Genomic DNA, 17,649 nt, shown 5'->3' with positions numbered 1-17,649 from the left:
CGGGGTGGGCTTGAGACCTGCTGAAAGGTCACAATGGCAGGTTTAGCAGCTGTGACCGGTGGGAAGCCATGAGTGACGATCCATTATGGGGAGGGCTTACATGTAAAGCACCGGCACCTTGCGGGGGGTGCTGCTGTACAGGGATCAGGAAGCTGCTACGGGAAGCAATGAGACTCTGGAGCAATTCAATAGCAACCGTCTTTTCTACCTACGGCTCCGCCACAGTTCGAGGGGCGGTGGCTGAGTGGCTAAGGTGCTCCACTGCAAGCCTGAAGGTCGTGGGTTTGCGCCTTGCTCAGGCCACCTCGCCCAGCTGCCAACTGCGTCCCTGGTTGGCTTAGGGCAGTCCCAGGCAGCTGCATGTGATGCTGACCACAGCGCTTCTTCGCGTACTGTTGGCTATGAAACCGACATGCCGTAACTGCCTCAGCCCCATGAGCCGTTGGCTTGTGGGGACAGACTTCACCTGTGGCCCCAAGCACCTCCCAACCTTTCCTGTATTTATCCTCCCACAGGGGCAGCCCTGTTAGCCTCATTAAGCAGATGGGGAACCGTGGCACAGCGTGATTCTCACAGGCAGGGAATGAACTCAGATCACTGGAGTTACAGGCTGACCACTGCACCGGCCTTCCTCTCTCCTCCTTATATAGGAGTTTAAGAGGATTTGGTTAAGTCTGTTTTTCTTTCCAACTCCAGCTACTGTAGGTGGATTACTGACCTGTCCCGAGTCCCGTGGGGATCTCTTTCTCTGCTATGTCCCCCCGGTCCCTGACACATGGCTCTTCCGTCCAGGACAGGAGGTAAGGTTTGGAAATAGCACCATCTGGAAAAGGACATCAGAGGCGGTTACATTTCACCATCAGTCATTGGGTCCCTGCCACGTTACGAGGACTTGGAACCAAGAACCTGTCATTGCCAGAGGCCAAAGAACTCTACTGAGGAGACACAATGACTGAGCCAGTGAGGACTAGGGTAGGGACAAGATGCACCAGAAGGACCCAACAGGAGAACATGGGCGCAGGCCCAACACAGACCAGATCAGAGCAAGGTCATACACACATCAGCCAGTCAGGTCCATGGAGACTCTGGACCATCTCTTGGGCACTGGGGGACAGGAGATTGGTGGTAACCCCTTCCCCTGCAGCATGCATCTTGGGTAGCCAGCTGTAGCAGGGGTTTCCTCTCTGTGCATGCAGAGGCCAGGACGAGGGACCACTGAAGTCCTATGGATTCAGTGGGCCGTGCAGGTGAGGCGGCTCCTAACTGGAGATTACAGAGTGTTTCTCGCACCCGCCAGGCTAACAAATAAGGAAACGATAGAGTTCAGGGGCGGCCAGCTCATGGGGAAGGGAGCAGCGGTTTAAGGGCATGTTGCTGTGTCAATACCCAGTTCTTGGTTAGCATGGTCTCCCCACACACATCCAAGGACTCTAACAACACCCCTGCTGATCAGCACAACCCGACAGGGCCAGAATCACCCACTTCCACGTGCCAGGTTCTGATGTGCTTCTGCCTGGCAGCAGGTTCGTTTGGCCTGTAGTGGCCCCAGCTCCGGTGATCCCAGCGGGCAGCTCGTGGGGAACCAAGTGGGGGTCTGTACTAGCGTGGTACGCGTCAGACGAGCCCAAGCCCGCGGATGCCAGTGGCACTCACTGCTCCCAACGTGGGCAGAAGCAAACCCGCGAGGAGGGAGTTTCTATTAGGTTCCGATGGAGAAAAAGGGGCCGGATCCTCATGTACATTAGAAGCCCTGCCACCGCTCCGGTGGCATAAAGGAGCTTGGAAAGCGAGTGGAGTTATCACGGCGCTTTTATACTGGCAGAGCTTTAGCGTAAACGAGACTCCGGTCAGGGTGTACTGGCCCTGGTGGGCCACCATCAGTGGGAAAACCCAGAAAGCAGCGCATTGCTGCGCTCATGACAGTGGTCTCCCCTAGGATTTCATGGGGCTGGCCAGCTGCGTAGGGTTAGCTGTAGGAACGATCCAACACCAAGAACAGCCCAACACAACTTTATTTTGCATTGCATCTGCCATATAAAACTACACCGCCAAACACTTGACAGAGTTTAACTGCACGCTTATGAAATTAAAATGTAAAAACAACGGGGGCGGGGACACAGAGCAACGGGTGAGAAAGAATCAATCTACATCCAGAGGGAGGAGAAATGTGGGGAGAGGCGGTTCTGGGGGCAGGAGCTGCAGAGAAGAAGGCTCTCACACAATCTTGCCGCTGTGGGTGTGGAGCAGGAGAAAGGAAGTGGGTTCTAGAGAAGAGACCCAGGAGTGAGGCCATGGGGGGGTTTAGAACCAGAGCGGGACGTTAGTGGGGACTCGGGGGGACGGGAAGGGACGTGGCTGTTCTCTGGGTGTGGGAGAAGGCGGGGAGCAGCATTCGGCGCATGCACCAGCCTTTCCGGCTCTCTCTGCAGGTTGCGTGGAAGGGGCTGGTCCAGGGGATGGGAGATGGGTATGAAAAACGTGCTGGGGGTCCCTCCGAGGACGTGCCAGACACCCCGGCTGCCTCGCGCCCCGCGGACGTATTTGGTAAAAGCTTTGTTTCTGGCACGGTTTTTCACTTCGCTGCCTTGGATTTAACTCGTGGTCGGTTACGACCCAGTCCCCAGCTGCCATGTGGTCTAGTCCACGGAGTCCCAGGATCTAATCCCCAGTGCCTAGGGCCTGCGGGAGCCCAGGCGGGGGCCCCAGCTCCGCGCCATGAACCCGCTGATGGTCTTTGAGGGACTCCTTGTAGCGGAAGCTCCTCCCGCACTCCCCGCACTGGTAGGGCCGCTCCCCGGTGTGGATGCGCTGGTGCTTGAGCAGGTTCTGCTTGCGGATGAAGCTCTTCCCGCAGGCGGCGCACTGGAAGGGCCGTTCGCCGGTGTGCAGCCGCTGGTGGTTCTGGAGGTGCTCCTTGCGGCTGTAACACTTCCCGCACTCCTCGCACTTGTAGGGCCGCTCGCCGCGGTGGATCATCTGGTGCCGCACCAGCCCCGAGTGGCAGTTGAAGCTCTTGCCGCACTCCCCGCAGGCGTAGGGCCGCTCCTTGGCGTGGCTCCGCTGGTGGATCTTCAGGCTCTTCTTCACGCTGAAGCTCTTCCCGCACTCGGCGCAGCCGTGCGGCCGCTCCTCCCCCAGCACGCCGGCTCCCCGCGGGATCAAGGTGCCCGGTAACTCGCCGAAGCTGCCGTCCGAGCGGAAGGATTTACTCAGTCTGTTCTCGCCGGGGTCGGCTTGCTGCGTCACCGAGCCACGCTGGCTCCCGTAGGCCGGGGCCTGGTAGAGCGGCTCCCCAGAGCCCCCCAGGAGCCCCAGCTCTTCCGGGCCTGCCTGGCGGTGACGCTGCTCCTCCGACTTCACCATGAGCCCGTCGCCTGCCGGAAGAAAGAAAGAGAATCTCATCCCTGGCTCTTTGGGGGAAAAGGCCCCGATCCACAGCACGGTCCCACGGAGCCGAGGGTCTCAGTGGCCTGGGCTAGGATGAACTGGGATGGAGACCAGCGGTGAGAAGGGTTTGAGCTCTCTTGGTTACATCCAGCTGCTTGAAGAAGGCCAGCCCCAGCCCCGGGAGAGAGGGTCAGTATCTGGCCCAGGGGTGGATTTCATCCAGAGAGAATTGGGTCACTGCCACCCAAAGCACTCTCTGGCCCCAACCACATAGGAAACAGGGCTTTGCAGATCATTCCCGACAGTCCTCACAGGGCCTGGGCCAGGGCACCAGGACAAAAATCCCCATTTGTTTTAATGTGTCATAACAGTACTTTCCCCTCCTATCACATCTCCTAACCGAGGAGCACAAAAAATTCAGCAAACATTAACCACTTCACCACCAGCTAGATGAGCTAACAGTCCCTACTGGCCTCAATCTCTGAGCATCCCAGGAGAGCTGGGTCCCAGCTCCTCCCGACTTCCTGCCCGAAGGAGAGGCTGGGGTAGGGAGAGAACCCAGGAGTCCCAACTCCCTCCCTCCAGAGCATCTTTTGTCCCCGTTCTACTCTATTCTAGGCAGGTCCTTACACCATCCTGATCGCCACAGTATCTGAGCACCTTCCAGTCACACTTTAAGCGGCGTGACGACCCTCCGTCACATGGTGATCAGACAGTGGAGCGCTAATAAAGGTTTCTGGCTTGGGAAAAGATTGTTTGTGCCAATTTTCCACTCTAAGCATATTATTAAGATCTCAGCCGAACAGGCACCTGGCTGGCACGCAGGAGATGTGGGTTTCATTTCCAGCTCTGTCACATCCACCTTGGCCAAGGCATTCGTCTCTCTGAGACTCAGTTCCTCATCTGTACAATGGGGTTTTCTCTGTCTGGTCTATGGAGCTCGTGAGCTCTCATGGCAGGGCTGTCTCTCGCTACGTGGCCGTGCGGAGCCCAGCACAATCTCAGTTAAAGAGTCTAGGTGCTACCAAAACCCAAAGGAGCGCTCATCACTGGAAACACCCAGCCAGACACTCAGCTATGAAAACCAAACAAACCCAAAGTTGTACTTTCACAGCTGAGCACGTTAACCAGTTGCAGGCTAAAGCCAAAACATCCCAGATGGGTGCCTACTCCTAGCTAGGAGCAGCCGTCTCCCAAGGTTTGGGCACACATGGAGTTGAACAGGTGCCGGGGGAATGTACCTTGAGACTCCAAGGTCTCTGGCCAACGGCAGAGGTATTTGAAACAGGGGTTATTCCGGGTGGCAGACGCGGAAATGAAAAAGCATTTAATCGCTTCTCAACAGCTACAATCACTGAGGCTCTAACCACCTGCGCACACGCAACCCTCCCTGGGACTAAACAACGGGGAAGTTCCCCACTAGGCCTCACGGAGGCGCTCTGCGCAGGGATCAGCTCCGGGCCATCTCGGATAGCGCATAGGAGAGGAAGGCAGCATCTAAGTTCCCTCTAAGCTGCACGGCCGCGCAGCTGCCTACTAAACCCGGACAGGGGCTCAGGGCTGTGGCGGGGAGAGGCGCCCCTCCCTGCCAGCCCCAGCGCGGACCTGCCCCAGACTTGCCGCAGCCAGGGGAGAGGAGCCCCTCCCCCGGCCTGGCCCAGGCCCACCGGAGCTGCCGGGGAGAGGAGCCCCTCCCTCGGCCCAGCTCAGCTCTGCCAGAGCGAGGCGCCTTTCCCCCAGCCCCGAGCTGCTGTGGTGAAAGAGGGCTGCGGGGGAGAAGGGGGTCCTCTCTCCCCACCACAGCCCCAGGATAGCATGCACCCCAAGGGACCACTGTGATCATCTAGACCCGCCCACAAATAAACCCTAGAGCAGATTGTTTTTTGAAAAACATCCCATCTTGATTTAAAAGTGGTCAGTGCTCGAGAACCCACCACAACCCCTGGTAAAACATTCCCATGGTTAACGACCCTCACTGTTAGAAACTGCACCTTGTTGCCAGTCTGAACTTGTCTAGTTTCAGTTTCCAGCCATTGGGTTGTGTTAGATCTGCTGTCTCTGCTAGCCTGGATATTGGCTCCCCAAGGAGGTACTTACAGACTGTCATCAACTCACCCCTGCACCTCCTCTTTGTCAAGCTAAACCCACTGAGCTCCTTGAGTCGGTCACTGTACTAGGTCCGGCTCCACCAGCAAACCCTCTCGTAGCATCCTTTCGCCAGGAATGCGGATACCCACTCCCCAAATGAAATGAGCTATGCCAGCAAAGAGACTTTTTGCTGGGATAACTGTGTCTACACTGGGGCTTTTGATAGCACAGGGGGGTGTGTGTGTGAGATTTTTCACACTTCTCACCAACACAGCTATGCCTGCCGAACATTCAGGTGTAGACCCAGCCTGATGCCACTTCAGCCACAGCCAGCTGAAGACTCTGTGAAAGGCCGTGTGGACGAAGGAAGGAAGAGGGAAGCTGCCCAGATCTAGACCGATCAGGAAGCTTCTGCAGGAATCACTTGGAGGGAGATTCTTTGGCCATCTTTATACACGAGATCAGACGACACGATCACACTAGTCCCTTCCGGCCTTAAAAATCTATGAACTGGTGTCTGCCACGAAGACAGGACAAACCTTCCCAACTGCAGGAGCGCTCCCAAGGGGCAGCTGGACTGCTGATTTTTGCCCTTTAGCCCCTGGTTTTGGGTTCTTTTAAGCCATTGCTCACCTGGGCCAGGGCCAGTGAGGATTTCTCTTTCGGCCAGCTCCCATGAATCCCGGACACAGGGCTCTTCCTCTTGCTTAATCCAGGATAAAAAGTCCTGGGCAGAAATCAGAGCGTCTGCACCTGAGGGAGAAAATGAAAACACGCTGCTTTCTAATATCCACAGAACACTCTGCTCTCAAGTGGATGGCCGGACTCTGCGTTGGGGGGAGCCAGAAGGGATGCAGACAGGTGCACGAGGCCATTCAAACCTGTCCTGTGCCCTGGAGGTCAGACCGCTCACAAAAAGGAGGGATTAGAATCAGAAGAAGCTGGCATCTAGGATGAAATGGAGGCCTCCCCTCCTTCCCCCCCGCCTCCAAAATCAGAGGCTGCTAAATTTGGGCCTCAAGTGACTTGCCCAAGGTCGTACAAGTCAGTGGCAGGATAAGACCCATGAAATGGATGAGCAAAGCTACAGAACCAGCAGAGTTCTGAGAGGAAGCTGTGCTCAATTTCCTGCTCTCTCACACACTCACTATTTGCAAGTTGTTTGCATCGATTAGTCACCTGCGCAGGGATCCACGGGGATGCCTCTCTCCTCCGAGAACTGCTGCTCCCCGACAAAAGGCCCCTCCTCTTGTTTGATCCGGGACAGAATGTCGGGCGTTGACATCAGGGATTCTGTTCAAGGGATAGAGAATTAGAAGAGGTTCGTGTATCGGCCATTGAACCCTTCGCACCCATCTCAAAGCAATGCCGTTTCCGCACTCCGGAGGGGGCATGTTCTGAATCGACACGAACGTGTTAGCAAGGCTCTTGGCTGAGGGGTGAATACGGTACACAGCATATCATCGTGCTATGCATGGACGTGACATCACTGGACCTGCTGAGGTGCTTTAGAAATAATAATTCATTAAGCTCCGAAATCTCTCTGTGAGGTAATTAAGTACTAAGCATTGATCACTTCCACATGTGGGGAAACTGAGGCACAGAGCAGCTATGCCTACACTTTCCAATAGGGACCTAACTTTAAACTAACTCATTATCCAGGTGCTGAGCATCCAGAACTTAATTTGAAGTCAATGGGAGCTCCAGGTGATCAGCATCTCTAAAAATCACACACGAGGGGTCTCAAGTTGGGCACTAAAAAAAATGGGGACCCCCAAAATCAGAGGCCACTTTTGAAAATCTGAGCTTAAGTGACTTGCCCAATATCCCAAAGCAAGTCAGTGACAGAATTAGGAACAGAACCCAGCAGTCCTCATTCTAAGCCTCAATGCTCACCAGCTAGAAATCACTGTTTTCCCAGTACGGAAGAGCTCACATAGCGGGTCGAACCAATGGTCCATCTAGCCCAGCATCCTGCTTCCAACAGGGGCCAGTACCAGAGCTTCAGGGGCAGTGAACAGAACAAGGCAATCAAGGAATGATCTACCTGTCTTCCACTCTCAACTTCTGAGAGCCGGAAGTTTAGGGACACCCAGATCATAAGTTGCGTCCCTGACCCTCCTGGCTAATGGCCATTGACAGACCTATTCTCCATGAACGTATCCAGCTCTTTTTTGAACCCAGTTATACTTTTGGCCTTCAAAACTTCCCCTGGCGAAGTGAAGCAGCAGTTAAGCCTTAAGAGAAGTGGTTTAGAGCCCACGGTACAGCCATCACCAGAGATAAGGAGCGAGCAGTGAGAGGCTGAGGAGTGTAGCCAAGTAAAAGGGTACACCAACGGGAAGGTGTCCTGAATGGTTAAAAGACCAAAAAGAGCCGAAGAAGTCAGGACTGGAGGAAAACCATGAGCGACATGAACAGGCCTCGAACGGGACACAGACACATCAGCTGCAATTCGCATTCCACTCCCTGTCTCTGAGTGCTTGAATCTCATTCCTCACCTGTGCAGGGCTCTGGAGGGATTTCTCTCTCCTTTAAGTTCTGCTGATCTTGGACACGTGGCTCTTCCCCTCGTTCAATCCGGGGCTCGGGGTCCGCTTTGGAACGGGTACGGTCTGTTCACAGAAAAGATACCAGTGGAACCCAATGTTTCATTTTACAGCGTGCGATTGTTAGAGACCTTTCATTTATTTAAAGCCAACCCCATTTCGTCACTGGAGGGGACGGGGGAAACTTTGCAGCAAAAGCTATTGACAAAGACCCTGTGGGAAGGTAAAGCATTCAGGGGAAGGTGGGCTGTGCTCTAAATTCGAAGATCTCCGTATGGAGAGGAGCTCACAAAGTACAGATGGTAAACCACTCACCTATTCATAAAACTACAGCAGCTCAAACCAGTCCAAGGCAGGGAAAGCAACACCCGCCTGTACGTCTACTCACCTGGCTCCGCATTAACAAAGCGGATTTTTCACTAGTGCCATGCAGAGCCATGCTGAACATGCACAAGTAAAGATCAGTATTGGGGCAATTTTAGCCCTGATGTCAGCAAGCACGACTCCAGAGATAACAAACCCTGGAGACGGATGGATTGGACCCATGACAGGGCAGGTGAGTCTCTCCCATTAAATGGGAGGGAGTGTGGATTGGAGGTCTAATTGCTAACCTTCGGGAGAGTCTAGCCACTGCCCCGGCTGAAATGAAAAGGCCTTGCGCTCTGCCTGGAGCTGGGGCTGTCTCCGGCACATCACAGATCACACACACCGTCCGGTAAGCAATGAAAACGCATGTTTACCCAGCGAGCTCAAAGATTCATAGTTCTCCTTCACGAGGTTATTGTACAGCTCCTTCTGCCAGTCTTCCAAATTCTTCCACTCCTCCGCAGAGAAATAGACAGCCACGTCGACAAACGTCACCGGCATCTGCAATCACAAGCGTGTGGGAGGTCAGTAGAACTGGCCTGCGTTAGGCAGGAGGTCAGACCAGACAATCGCAATGGGCCCTAAAAATCTACCTGTGTAAGCTGGGAGTCTCAGTCCAACGCCCAGGGAACAGTGTCCATATAACCAAAGTCAGCATCCCTTTTGGTGCCAGTTGACACCTTTGTTGGCAGTCTCAACAAACAGGCCAAAGACCAAATGGGCCATGGAGGCTGAACTGCTCTAGTTCAATGGTTCTTCCAGGAGAGGGTTGCGGTGAGACAGCGGAGGGAAGCTCGGAGCGCTGCCCGCTCCTCTCAGACACAGGAAGACTTCGGTCTCCAGTGCCACCAAGCCAACACCTTCCCCCAACGTCAACGTCACACAAAGATTCACAGGAAAGAAAGCAGAGTTACACTGACCCACTGTATTATCCAGCATTACCGCTCCTCCTCATTCCAAGCAATTCCACAGCAGTAAACACAAGGACCTACACATCATGGAGATATTACAGAACATTTCAGCACATGCTTCTCAGCACTAGCTGGGGTATCGTTACCTTGGGGACCTCCCCTTTAGTGCCTGGGGGGAGTCTCAGGACCCAGAAGTTCCTGTTCTTCAGCAGGTTCTCCACGTTCTCCAGCCTCCTCTGCAGCAGCCCATATTCCTGGATCAGAGTTCCCAGCACGGCCCACTTACTCTCCAGCTGGTTATTGAACTCCATTGCTGTTTTTTCACAGTCTATTAATTTCTTCTCGGCCGTCCCAGATCTCCCCTCCAGGCTCAGCAGGCGCGTGGCCAGCAGATCGATCTTCCGCTCCATGGCCTGCACTGTGGCCACCACAGTCCAGAGAGAGGCCTCTGCCGTGTGCAGCTGTGCTTCTCTCATGTGAGCGCGCTCGGGGACAAGGGGCGGCTGCAAAGGCAGCAGATGCTGCGCCTCGACGTTCCATTCCTGAATCTGTTTGCAGGGAGAGAAATCAACAACAGCTGAAGTCGTGTTTATTCAGTGGCAAAACGCTAAAGGATCAGGGAGGATGCGGATCAGGATCCAAACATCCCAGTGTTTATCTGAACCTCACTGGCTGGGATTTGGCCTGGATCTCTCAGGAACTCAAGCTCTCGTCTGTGAATTCCAGTGCATCCTGTTGCCAGCCAATCTAGAAATGCAAGGCCATACTTCCCCACTTCACTACTTGGGCTTCCAACCCCAACTGGAAAGAAAGTACAAAGACTGGCAAATATTCACTGGCCAAAAGGAAAAGAGGCAAACTAGGTCAGTTCTTATTGTAGCGAATTCCTCCTCCCACAAACAACATTCTAACCTGCAGAGGAATGTCCAGCCAGGCCAGGCCAGGCCAGCCCAGGGAAGCCTGGGGAGAAGAGAACGTGATAGATGAGAAGCACGGCCCAGGGAGGAAGGGAGCATGTGCAGGGGACGCAACAGAAATTAGCTTCAGTCACAACAAACAAAACACACAGCACTTGAGTGGCATCCAAACAAAACACCTCCCTGAGGTTACACTGAGCACAGGACAGTGCGCGGGTGACAGTTATTTCAGTGGAGCCTATCTAGGTATTTATACCATGTTCATCAGTGGGATAGCTGGAATAGTCATTTGCTCCCACTAACACCAGTTAGGACCTGATCCAAACCCCACTGAAACCAATGGGAGTCTTTCCACTCATGGTTATCACAGCAGGAGTTAGGAAGCCTAACCGAGGATCAAGGCTCCGTAGTGGTAGATGCTGCACAGAAAAATGACAGAGACTTTGCTCCAGAAAGCTCACAATCTACAGGTCAGAGACAGGACACAACAGATGACTAATCAAATGAGGAGGGTGCAGGTTGGGAGGATGAGGGCAACACAGAGCAAAAGAATTTAGCAGAAAAGTAGAAGCCATAGTCTATGGACTCTACCTGGCTTTGGGCAGACCTTTCAGGGCCAGCAGGAATGAACGGCCAATTTTCCATCATGGCAAATGGTGAAGAGGGAGGTGCCCCACGGATCTGCACTAGGATCAGTGACTAAGATATTTACTAACTGGGAAGAAGGGGGCAAAGGTCTGACGATGGCAAAAGTAATTCAAGTTAGTCAGGACTAAAGAAGGCTCAAGAGGGACATTTCCAGCCTAGGCGGATGGACAGCACAAGGGCAGATGAAATTCCTTGTTGACAGACACAATGTAACCCACTCTGGAGGATGTATTTTGAGCTTCCCGGGCACGCTGTGTGAAATCCAAACTTCAGTCTACCAAATCAACATGTAGCTGTGATCAGAAAAAGCAAAGACAATGTCAGATGCACGAGGAGCAGGACAGAAAACTATACTGAGCAGATTATTGTTCTAGTGGGCTGGGAATTTTTCAACAAACTTTTCCCCTGACTAGAAAATGCTGATTTGTCTAACCTGAAATTTTTCACAGAAATGGATCCGTTTTGAGGAAACTTTTGTCAGGAAGGTTTCCCGAGTCTAGGATGGAATTGCTGGTCAAAACCAGAGAGCATCTCACCCCAATGGTTAGAACAGGGATTTGAACTGAGGTCTCTGACATCCCATCACTGGGCTATTGGCTATTCTAGAGGGAATCTCTCATTCATGTTTTTTCACAGAAAATTTCAAAAGGTCCCGGTTTCCTTCTGATGCAGAATGAAAATAAATTTTGAAACCTCAAATTTTTTTTTGTAAAATTGAATTTGTGTTTTCCGCCAGCTCTAGTTTTTACACCATCATACAACTCAATGGGACGCCCTTGGCTGGACTCCTGGGGTCAGTTCTGGTCACTCTTTCTCAGAGAAAATAAGCAGAGTAGAAGAGGATTAGAGATGGACAACAAACAATTAGAGGCCTGAAAAAGACTTCCTTAGAGATTGAAAAGCTTGGGGATGCTTAGTATAGACAGAGCAGGAGACGATACAGGTCTACAGAATACCGAATGGTCTAGAAACACTCCGTCAGGAACCCCTCTTCACCTTCTCTCGGACCATAAGAACAAGGGGACGGTCAATTAAAGTGAAAAGTAAATTACTTTAAGCAAACAAAATTGTGTACGTCGGTGGAACTCACTGCCACAACGTATGTTTGAAGCCAAGAGCTCAGCGAGGATGAAGGCAGGTCTGGACATTCCCATGAATCATAAAAGCCTCCCAAGAAGGACTCATGCTTCAGGGAATGAGCCAACTGGGCAAGAGTCTGGAGTGCTGTTGATTCCCCAGCTCAGCTGAAAACAACTTTCCTGCCCCAGCGAAGCCCAGGTGTCCCTTTCCCAGTCCTGACCTGCGGCTGCACCATCCGGCCCAGAAGTCCCCAGCTAGCCTGAATCCAAAGGTTCAAATCCCGGCAGGGGCAAGGCAGTCCCCTCACGCCCGCTGTTCCGCGTGGACAATAAGGCGGCCAGGGCACTTCCAACGCCGAAAGGCCTCACCCCACCGCCCCTGCTCAGACCGACCCACGGTGCTGGGGCCCTCCGCGGATGTCCTGCCCCCCAGAGGGGGCTGCCTCTCGGCGGGGCGCTTTGGGATCGCCCAGGAGGGCCGGGACGAGGGGAAATAACCCTCTCAGACAGCCCTCGGCGGGCGATGCGGCGGGGGGCGACTCGCAGCCCCCCCGGGCCGGCCCGTGCTGCCAGGAGCCGCGAGCCCCCCCCCAACCCGCGCGCTGCGGCCGGGAGCCCCCGGGCGGGCTCGGCGGCACGAGCCGGGCCGGTCCCCGCGCCCGGGCTGCGGCCAAGCCCCGCTCCCGGCTCAGCCCGCGGGCCGCGCCCGGCCCCAGCGCGGCGCTCCCTTACCTGGGCGGGGGCCCACTCGGCCATGGCCCCGCGCTGGGTGGCTCTGGGGGGAAGCGGCCGGGCCGGGGCTCGCTAGGGGCGTGGGCCGGGTCCCGCGGCCATGCTGGGGAGGGAGCGGCCCGAGTGCAGCCTGGGAGGGAGCCGCCGCCGCCGCCTCGTTGGTCCTGCGAAGAGCGCGGGCGGCCGGCGCGCCAGGGGCGGCGAGCTCCGAGCAGTGCCGCCTACCGGGCGCGGGCGCAGCGAGCTCCGAGCTCGCCGCCGGGCCCGGTCCATGCGCAGGAGCCGGGGCGCAGGGGCTTGTCCTGTATCCGCCGGGGCGAGGGACCAGCAGGGGCCGTGCCGGGCCAGCGCCCTGCGGGGGCTCCGGCCGCCAGAAGCTGCTCCGGCAGCCGCCCCGGCCTCAGCCAGCGCCGCTCTCCCGGGATCGGCCCCGCCGCACGCCGCCTGGCTCCCTGCCCCGAGCCTGCCCGCCCGCCCTGCGGCCGGGGCCCCCGCCTTTAGCCCCAGCCCGGGCTGCTCTCCCGCCGTCCTCGGCACTCCCCCTCGCCCCTGGAGACCCCAGCCCCTGGGGCTGCAGGGAAACGCCCGGAGAAAGGCTCGGCCCGGAGAAGGTAAAGAAATATAGCCACGAATGACTGACGCGTGGGGGCCCAGCCTTGATCCCGCGCCGCTCAGTGCTCGAGGGCAGGCAGCTCTTCGCGGGATCAGAGCCCCAGGCTGGCCCATGTCAGCCGGCGTGGGCTGGGGGGCTATAAAATTGGGCTCTGGGACCCCCCAGCTCTCGCCCAGGTGACTACACTGCCCTTTTACAGCCTCGCCAGCCCCTTGTATTGCAGTCTAGACATACCTTTGGAGAGCCAGCATCAACCATTTCTTCAAACACACGTGCGCGACCATGAGGGCACTGGTCCGGGGATTCTAGCAATCCCCAGCTCCTGCTACAAAGGGTCTGGACTGAGTCTCTGACCCCTCTGGCACTTGGGGAATAACCCACCGCTCTGTCACCTATTCTATTTCACTGTTGCAGCCCTAAGCCACCATAGCGGAGTGGGGGATGCTGCCCATTCTCACAGCGGAGCTGTCAGAGGAAAGCAGGAGCAGTCAAATCACCGGCCGCAGGTGCTAGGATACCCTGAGGTTGAGGATGGTATAAATCCCTAGCCAGAGGAGAGAGCTGTGCATCAGTTTCCTGTTCTGTGCAGAACAGTGATGTGTAGCTAGTGGCCCTGATTCAACACTCTCTCACAGGCTATGCTGGTGCAGTTCACGCAGTGGAGTCACACTGGTGTGACAGAGAGACCCAGGGCCAGCATTTGCTGCAGAAGAAAGTCTCCGGTCCATGAAAATGGTGGGAGGGGGAATCCTGGCTTTTCCACTGACTTACTTAGGCCAGTCACAGCATCTCCATGCTTCAGTTTCCCATCTGTAAAATGGTAATGACACTGAGCCACCTACCTTCCAGGAGTGATCCAAGGATGAATTAGCTTAGCATCTGTACAGTGCTTTAAATATGTGAAGAGCTATATGAAAGCTGATGACCTGATCCCCTTCTCTTCTACCAGTGTCAGTCAGGGGTAATGCCACTGGCCTAAGACCCACAAGATAAGAACCAAATCCTCACTAGAACTGTCAGTGTGCTCAGCCCTCCAGGGATGGATCGTTTTACTACTTAGTTGCTCTAGAGCAGTGGCTCTCAATCTTTCCAGACTACTGTATCCCGTTCAGAAGTCTGATTTCGCCTTGTGTACCCCAAGTTTCACCTCACTTAAACTACTTGCTTACAAAATCAGACAAAAAACAAAAACAAAAGTGTCACAGCACATTACTGAAAAATTGCCGACTTTCTTATTTTTACCATATAATTATAAAATAAACTAGAATATAAATATTGTACTTACATTTCAGTGTATAGCATATAGAGCAGTATAAACAAGCCATTGTCTGTATGAAGTTTTAGTTTGTCCTGACTTCACTAGTGCTTTTTATGTAACCTGTTGTAAAACCAGGCAAATCTTTGTTAGTGGAGAGCACCTCCACTAACAAACTAACCCTCACAGCAGGCCAGGAACTAATCCTCATTTTAACCACTGGGAAACAGAGAGAGTGAGAGAGAAGTGATTTGCCCAAAGTCACAAAGGGAACAAGTCCACACTAGGACAGGAATTCCCTGCCCCCAGTCCTGTGCTCTGACCCACCTATCAAAGCGGAGTAGGGCCCCTCACTACTCAGATACAGCAAAGGAAAAATAATCATGACAGAACTTGAGAACCAAGAGCACCATCTAGAGGCTGCAGACCCAAACGCTGGAACAGAACTGCTTTGCCCAAAATAATTTTTATTAAGGTGAAAGAACATTATTAGAAAACTATTTTTTAAACACATACATACAGGTAACGTTATCATTCTAGATCACACACATACCGTGCACATTAAACCATATGGTAACAACACACCACTTTTTAAACCAGAGATAAAGGAAGATACTGTTTTTACAAAGAGATGACCAGAACTGCTGGCCCCGGAGCAGGGAGCGTGTTTTCCAGCAGTCACATTAGTAGGAACAGCAGAATCCCGGAGTTTGTAGGGATGGGGCTTTTACCTGCCAAGATCTGCACTCAGGCTGTATTGCAGGAGAAACCCCAAAATTACTTGCAAATTACATCATTTTGCCAGTTACACCCATTTGCTAACCACTGACTGCTGGCATCTTCTTATTTCTCACAAGCAACTCATGGGATCACCAGGCCTCGAACATACAACTTACACTGCCATTTACTCATTCATTTGGCCCCACTCATTCTGTCAGTGCCTCAATTTCTCTTCCCTTCAGCGTGTCTTCCTCATGCCCCACAGCTGTTTCCCTCACACCACTGCATGGTTATCTTTAGGGATGTGGCTTTCATGCTATGGCCCCCCAATTCTAACCTCAGATACTGGGGGTGCAACTATAAACATAAAGCAACAGGAGTTGTTTTCTTGTATCAAAAAAGCAGACTGGCAGCCCACATTCCCTTGGCCGATACTTGCCCTGCACAAACAGCCTGCGGGTAAGATTGCTCTTGCTTTTTCGTTTAGAGACGCGGCCGTGCTCCCTCACACCCACGCAGCTTCGTCAGGCCACATGGCTGTGACAGGCGGGAGCGCACACAGGTTCTCGTGGGCTGTGCAATTTCCCCTGGGGCGTAGCGACAGACAGGTGCTTGGGGCTTGCCCATTTCCTGTTGCGTTACCGTGTTGCTGTTCTCAATGTCTATTCACCGGGCTGCCATCAGCACCAGGGTTTATTCTCACCCCACAGTGCCCATCTTCAATACCTGCCTGGAGCTGGGCGCAGCCTGCGGGTGACCCAGCTCGGTGCCATGAACCCTGGCGTGATCCTTCAGGGACTCCTTGCCGCGGAAGCTCCTCCCGCACTCCCCGCACTGGTAGGGGCGCTCCCCAGTGTGGATGCGCTGGTGCTTCAGGAGGTGATGTTTCTGGATGAAACTCTTCCCGCAAGCAGAGCACTGGAAGGGCCGCTCCCCAGTGTGGATACGCCCGTGGTTCTGGAGGTGCTCCTTGCGGCTGTAGCTTTTGCCGCACTGGGTGCATTTGTAGGGCCGCTCCCCGGTGTGGACCAGCTGGTGCCGGACCAGGTAGGACTGGCAGATGAAGTGGATACCGCACTGGGAGCACTGGTACGGCCGCTCCTGGGCGTGGCTCCGCTGGTGGACGGCGAGGCTTTTCTTCAGGCCGAAGCTCTTGCCGCACTGGAGGCAGGAGTAGGGCTGCTCGCCGGTGTGAACTCGGTAATGCACAGCCAGCTTGGAGGGCTCGGCGAAGCGCTTGGCACACTGGGCGCAGGCATAGGGCCGCTCCCCGGTGTGGGTGCGCTGGTGGGACAGCAGGGTGTCTTTCCGGGTGAAGCTCTTGCCACACTGCAGGCAATGAAAGGGCCTCTCTGTGGGCGGGCTGAGTTGGGGGACAGCAGTGCCCTGGGGCTCAGCGATTTCATTCCAGCCGCCCCTGCATTCCTTGGGCTGCCCCAGGTCGTTCCTCAGCTGCATCACCGGGCCAGGCAGACTCTCACAGGGTGCTCCCCGCTCAGGAGTCTGCACCTCGCTCTCTCTGGATGTCCCCAGTTGCACCCCATGTGGCTCTGGGCTGTCGTGGCCTTCCCTGACAGTCCCCTCCTCCATTTTGATCACAAGCCCATCACCTGCTGCAACAAAATAGAATGGTTTTTTCCCCCCCATTTCATCTACTTGGGGCATAAGAAACCACTGGGAATGTAGTCGCTTAATACATGTGATCATGTCCCCTGTGTTGGTCATAGCAAATACAAGAGCTTCCTAATTCCCGACAGCTGTACCAATGCCGCCATGACCTGCTGGCCCTAACCCCAATGTGTGCTGAATTACCCAAACAGCCAGATTCACGGGGCAGCTGATACACTACAGTGACCGTTTCAATTTTCCCCTTCTCCAGGCCCGAGCCCAGTGCTGACCTATAACCCACATGGATCAGGGGCTAAGGCACAGGGCTGACATTCTGGAGTGGAAGAGACCCCAGTCTTCTGATCACTGACTCTGCGTGACCTCGGGCAAGTCGCTTTTGTGCTTCAGTCTCCCAGTCTGTAAAACAGGAATAATGGCATTTCCCCTCTTTTTCCAAGTCCCTATGGATAAAAAAAGTGCTGTGGAAGTGCTAAATATTTCCATCCCCTCCTGCTCGGTGTGATACCCACAAGAGATTTGCTGGACTCTCTCATTTAACTTCTCTCCCAGTTTACAGAGGCGGTTACTCTAGAACTCACACATGCTGGGATCTGCAGGGATTTCTCGGTCTTCCAATTGTTGCTGATCTCTGCTGCATGACCCCTCCTCTAGTTTAACCTGGGATAAACGTCAGGTGTCGGAACTGGAGAGTCTGTTCACATAAACAGAGTTATTTCATTGCTGTAACACCTAGCAGCCCAGTCACAGCCCAAGCC

The 17,649-nt window shown here is 54.4% G+C and overlaps 1 protein-coding gene across 1 annotated transcript in view; it reads right to left on the bottom strand.

Annotated features, from left to right (window-relative positions):
- Positions 1-1,994: 1,994 nt before the first annotated feature.
- Positions 1,995-17,649, bottom strand: part of LOC144260215 (uncharacterized) — a 40,423-nt gene continuing 24,768 nt past the window's right edge. Inside the window, exons 13-21 of the mRNA XM_077808770.1 lie at positions 15,969-16,875; positions 12,832-13,248; positions 12,678-12,720; positions 9,448-9,849; positions 8,765-8,891; positions 7,977-8,090; positions 6,655-6,768; positions 6,109-6,228; positions 1,995-3,374 (exon numbers count right to left, since the gene is read on the bottom strand). Of these exons, the coding sequence (XP_077664896.1) occupies positions 2,659-3,374; positions 6,109-6,228; positions 6,655-6,768; positions 7,977-8,090; positions 8,765-8,891; positions 9,448-9,849; positions 12,678-12,720; positions 12,832-13,248; positions 15,969-16,875 (2,960 nt within the window). The 3' untranslated portion in view covers positions 1,995-2,658. The remainder of the gene's footprint in view (positions 3,375-6,108; positions 6,229-6,654; positions 6,769-7,976; positions 8,091-8,764; positions 8,892-9,447; positions 9,850-12,677; positions 12,721-12,831; positions 13,249-15,968; positions 16,876-17,649) is intronic.

This window comes from Eretmochelys imbricata, chromosome 2 (genome assembly GCF_965152235.1).
Source record: "Eretmochelys imbricata isolate rEreImb1 chromosome 2, rEreImb1.hap1, whole genome shotgun sequence".
NCBI classification, from domain to species: domain Eukaryota; kingdom Metazoa; phylum Chordata; order Testudines; family Cheloniidae; genus Eretmochelys; species Eretmochelys imbricata.
The sequence above is the reverse complement of the archived record's forward strand: the minus strand, read 5'-3'. Positions and strand labels throughout refer to the sequence as shown.